Below are 5,233 nucleotides of genomic sequence, written 5' to 3'. Positions count from 1 at the left end.
TCATATCTAGGGGTAAGGTGTTCCAACTTTTGTTGAAATGGAGGGGTAGAGTGAACTGGTAGGGCTACATAACCCTTCAAACAGATATTTTCCAGAAGCAAAGTCTGAAATTAGTGACGTTTGGAAATCTCCCAAAATGCCTTGGTAATTATCAGCAAGAAGGCAGCTCATTGGCTGAGTGAAGTGTACAAATGTTTGGACTTTCCTTGTTAAGATTTGAACATTATGACGGTAATCTTATTTAAATGTTTTGATGTTTCAATGCATGATGGTGTTTTTTTCCCCCCAAAAAAGCATTTCAAAAATTCCCATGTATAAACATTGTAGTGTTCATTTACATAAATACCATCAACAGCTACCAATGACTTATCAGGAGTTTGAAAGGTTGTCCCATTTCTCAGAATGAGATTCAACCACAACCCTCGTACCTGGGCACTAAGGGGCAGGAAGCAGAAATGGGACTGAGCCTATATCAGCATTTCAGCTTCCAGTTATCAGAGAAATGATTGCTGAATAAATGTGTTTTAAGGCACAACACAAATGTGATACCTCCTTAAACACGCTGCAAAAAAAGCAAACAGCACTGCATAATGACACAATAAAAAATCTGTCACGGTCTGTTAAGATTTTTTTATTTTATCTCATACCTGTAAAAATATATTCTCAAAATAAATAAATATATGAAATAAATATAGAGTATGTCCTAGCAACAGAAACTTATAAATAAGAATAAAATCTGTCCACAGGTGTGTAAAGGTGTCTCTGTCCGTCAGTCTGCTGGAACAACAGAATTCCTTCACAGGGTTCTAGAACACGTCTCTAGAGTTCCAATGGTATTCCACAACAGAAGTCCTCATAAAAAATCTTTCACTGAATCTTTTCTTCTTCTCTTGTTCCTCATGCAGCTTGTAGAAAAAGTCACCTTTTCTGAGCAGCATCGTCTTTGGAGCGGTTTCAAAGGAATTCCATCCGCTACTCCAACTTTCATGACTCTCTTATCTCTTAAACCTGATTCCCCAAACAGACATGTCCGCCTTCCAGTGCATAAAACTACCTTTATGTGTAAACCAGCCACTCTGTGTTGGTGATAATGTGTTTTTAAATAATCATTTACTTAGCAGCCAAATTGAATTATATTAAAAGACCAACTGAAAATAGCTGGCTTGACTCAGCATGTGTAGAAATAACAAGCAGCCTGGTTTAACTTGTACCCTTTGTTCCCACTCTCTGTCTGCTTGTACATGCACTTTGGGCTTGCAGATATTTGGACTCAGTAAGTAGCAAAATAATCTGTTGGCCACCATGGCCTCTGCATAGGACAATAATAGGGGAAAGGTAGCATCTCCTTCCATAATGGGGCCTTCACATCTCTCCTTGGAGATCTGTGTTTGCATTTAGCCAAACTCCACAGTCTGTTTTCCAGAGGGTCCCTTCCTTCCTCTATGCCACCACTGAGGAGTGATTTGGTGCACATCCTGTTCCCTCTAGTCCAACAAGAGCTTCGCACTCCCAAAGAAGGAGTCGTATTATGTGCACTTGGGCTGCTTTTGAGCTCACACTGGCTTTGACTGAGTCAAGGTTTGGTCCCTTTAGTCTCAGCTCTGTCCAAGGATGTCTCTGTACAGCTCTGGTACTCTCTCAGGGTCTACAGGCCTCGGTAGAAAGTGAGTGAACCTTTGATGTCTCCTCGACCTTGTTCCATCTCTGGAAGTCCCATCTTTGTTCAGAGCAACAAAGTAAAATGCACCTTTTTCTCCATGTCGGTAAATGTTTGACGAGTAAGTGTTGTACCAGTTCTCTTCAAACTGTTCCCTAAAAACACACTCTGCTGACAGCTTCTCCTGCAGAAAAAAAAAGAGAGACAATTGGTGTTCCCTGCTAACCAAGGGTTACATGCTGGAAAAATACTATACTGGACTGTATGTATGCCAACTTACTGATCCATAAAGTTCCCCCCTGCTGTTCATGGCGAGGTAAAGACCACTGTCCACGCCTCTGATGCTAACCAGTCCTACAGCCAGACTGATGAACTCCAAAATACCTGCAAAAAGATATTATAGCACATATTACAACACTAATACAATAATAAAGTAGACACTTTTATTGAAGGGTGCTATAAGGAACTTTTGGTTTGTTTTGATCCTGGCGCCCCCTGCAGATGAGGTGGCATATGTTCTCCCTTTACTGATCTTGTCTGTCTTTAAGCAGTATTCTAACACAAATAAAGAAAAGAAAGAAACATAATCCTACTTTCTTGTCAGTGCCTACATTGTGCTGCAGTTCTGACGCCTACCCTGCAGCAGTGGTTACAGGCATCACTCTGATCACATAGAAATGTTCAGCCTTGTCTATAATAGTCTTGTTTGCTGTTGTGGCTGTCCTAGTGTCATCAGTCTGTTTCAAAACCAGATAGGATTTCTGAAGTGTTAACTACTTTAATTAAGCATACACAACCTTGTAGATCCAAGATTGTCCACATTATTTCCATCGAAGGCCACATACAGAAGAATAAAAGGGTGGTCCAGCCACCTTGATATCCTTAATCTTTAGTGTATTAAAAAAACAATCCATTATACTTTGTTGCTGGAAGGCAATCCTTGTGATGTGATTTTTTAGTCAGATCTTGAGATGGGCTTGATAGCAGAGCAAATGATTCCCATTTGTGCTGCTATTTGCTGCTGTTATCCTTTTATTTTTGTAGTCATCAGAGCATTATCAATCAGGATATCTTTATCCTTTTCATTGTCAATTTCATCATGAAAGAGTATATGTCAACGAATTTCTCATGTCAAAACGTTTGTTTATAGAATCAACATGGCAGCACAATCTTGTGTCAAGACTAAGAAGTTTGTCGATCTGAAGCTTCATGTTCTAATGAGGGCCATTTTTCATTTTATTTCTAGAATTGATTGCAGGCCAATTAAAATGATCCACAAGTCAAAGTTGGCCCCTGGACCATAGTTTGGAAGGCCCTGTCGTAGACTCATCTGACAACACCAATAAAAAAGAAGTTTAGAATATCTCCATAGAGCAGCATTTGCCCTCACTTTTTGGTGATGGTGACCCACTTTTTACACAGCACAAGCCATTGCGACCCAACAACTTTGTTTTCCAAATGCCATTTCTTATCAGTTCTGCCTACTGTGCTGTCTTGGGCTGGTTCGTAGAGCTGATGGCTGGTGCTAGCCTGTAAAGCACTCTCTGCTTTACAAGCCTGAAAGAAGCCACTTTACTCCAGCCACTTGGTCTAGAACAATGTATCTTTTTTATTAGCCAAGCATCGATAACTGTGATTTTAGCTCTTTTGCCATGCAGTGGCTGGCCTTGTTTTGTGTTTTATTATGGTGGAGAGGTGAGTATTGCAGGGTGGAGCCCCCCATTTGGCTATAATGTGTACTAGATACATAAATGGCATTATTTGGCATATTAATACTGCAGCAAATAAATTCTGAAAACTCAAAAAAAAAAAAAAAAAAAAATCTACTATGACCAGACCGCAGGTCACAACCCAAACTTTGGAAATGAGGGCATGCCCACTTCTAAATCCTCTCCTTGGATGGCAAAGGCAACAACAAAGTAATGAAATACAAGTCTTTGGGCCAGCGGTGATCATAAAATCTGCTCTTCTTTTGTTGTTAATTTTGTACTGGTCCTTAATTCCTTAAACAGCAGGAGAAGTGATAATGTGCAAATAATAGAGGCCCATTTTAGGTGAGCTAAACATGCAAAATAGTCTTAGATGTCTTTGTTTATTAAACAGGGTGGATATCCTTTGTTTTTCCACCATGTCCTTTACATTACGCTACATTTGAGACTGTGATACCAAAATGTACCTGAACTAAATAGCTATGTATATCCATTGCTGACTTAATCAAGCAAGAGCATCTGGAATGGCCCCAGGCAAGAAGTTACATTCAAGCCTCAAATGGAATAAATCAGCTGATGGAGGAGCAACAGCCTCTCAGCCCTAAGAAAAATCACCATGCTGCAGCTGTTGATCTTCATACCCCAAGATAAACTGGTACAAAGGGAGAAATTTCAGTCCAATGATCTGAGTCACTGTTCAAATATACAATCATTTGGGGAAAAAAGGCCTATTTTGCAAAGCTACTCAAACTGAGGTTGGAAAATTTTGAGGTATGATTAAAATCTAATGGTACCCCAGTAGATTTATATGTAGTATATCATTATTAGTTAATTAGGGTTGTATTTAATTTTTAACTCCTGTTGAGTATTGTGGGTATGATCCTGTGGTATCATCGTTTTATCATGACTACGTGGGTTTCCCTGTGAGTGGAAGTGATGCAACTCTGTGTGAAATACACTTTGCATTCATTTTTGCCTTTAAATCAAATAAATGTACTTTTCACATAAAGACATTGTAACTAACGTATGTTTTTTAGACTACCCGTCTTATGGCAATACTACTAGAAATGATAAGCTGATAATGAGGTAAATAGCAAGTTTATTCCAGGACTGGTCTGTACCGAATCTGCTGTGGTCCTTCCTGGTGCCCTGCACAGTGCCATCAGGTCGGATCTCCAGGTGAAACCCGGTCCTGCAGTAGAGCTGCCGCCGTCTCAGGATCCCCTTTAGATGACTGAGGTCCGCTAGGCTCCGGGACAGCCTTTCCGCGGACACCAGGTGCTCCTGCTGCTGCCCCTGTACCCCCATCATAAGTCCGCCCACAGAGTTGTAGTCCACCGCCCCGGCTGGGGTGAGCACGAAATGAGAGCCTACGGGAGCCGGAGCGGCACCAGCGGAGCCAAAGCTGTCCAGAAATCCGTTGACGAAGCTCCCAACCTCCGTCGCTGCCCCCATCACAGAAAATAAAAAAAACAGATCCGGATAACAGCTCGGGAGATCCAAGTGATGAACAAAATGTCTCAGTGCGATTGATAAAGCGGAGAAATGGAAAAGTTGGACGTGCGAGCAGAGAAAATGCCCAATTCGTGCGCGTTTTTGCGCAGTCACCAGCTGCGTTAATTAAACTGACACTTGATTGAGATCAAAGTCCCGTTTTGTCACGATGTGTGCAGGTATCTCCAGTTCAGAAGCCAGTACCCCCTCTTCTCATCTCACTGCTATTTATCCCTCCTCTCTCTCTCTCTAGCTCTCTGCGCGCTCCCTCACTCTCCTCTTCCCTTCGGGATACTCCCCTTTGCTCCGGAGCACTCCGGGTTTTCCTCTCTCTCTCTCTCTCTACCACATTTCACCTCAGCTTATTTCTGCG

The 5,233-nt window shown here is 41.5% G+C and overlaps 1 protein-coding gene across 1 annotated transcript; it reads right to left on the bottom strand.

Annotated features, from left to right (window-relative positions):
- Positions 1 to 746: 746 nt before the first annotated feature.
- LOC121508770 (fibroblast growth factor 20-like) lies at positions 747 to 4,905 on the bottom strand. Its single transcript, XM_041785850.1, has 3 exons — positions 4,488 to 4,905; positions 1,938 to 2,041; positions 747 to 1,841 (listed from the first exon to the last, which is right to left on the bottom strand). Exons 1-3 carry the CDS (start codon positions 4,819 to 4,821, stop codon positions 1,596 to 1,598), a joined length of 684 nt encoding a protein of 227 aa, XP_041641784.1. The 5' UTR covers positions 4,822 to 4,905; the 3' UTR covers positions 747 to 1,595.
- Between the last annotated feature and the right edge of the window lie 328 nt (positions 4,906 to 5,233).

Source organism: Cheilinus undulatus, linkage group 4 (genome assembly GCF_018320785.1).
Source record: "Cheilinus undulatus linkage group 4, ASM1832078v1, whole genome shotgun sequence".
NCBI lineage: Eukaryota > Metazoa > Chordata > Actinopteri > Labriformes > Labridae > Cheilinus > Cheilinus undulatus.
The sequence above is the reverse complement of the archived record's forward strand: the minus strand, read 5'-3'. Positions and strand labels throughout refer to the sequence as shown.

Coding starts and splice junctions, on each gene's coding strand:
- LOC121508770 (XM_041785850.1), bottom strand. CDS start 4,821: ATGGGGGCAGCGACGGAGGTTGGGAGCTTCGTCAACGGATTTCTGGAC. Junction 2,042..4,487: donor GAAGGACCACAGCAGATTCG/GTACAGACCAGT, acceptor ATCTTTTTGCAG/GTATTTTGGAGTTCATCAGT. Junction 1,842..1,937: donor GGGGGGAACTTTATGGATCA/GTAAGTTGGCAT, acceptor TTTTTTCTGCAG/GAGAAGCTGTCAGCAGAGTG.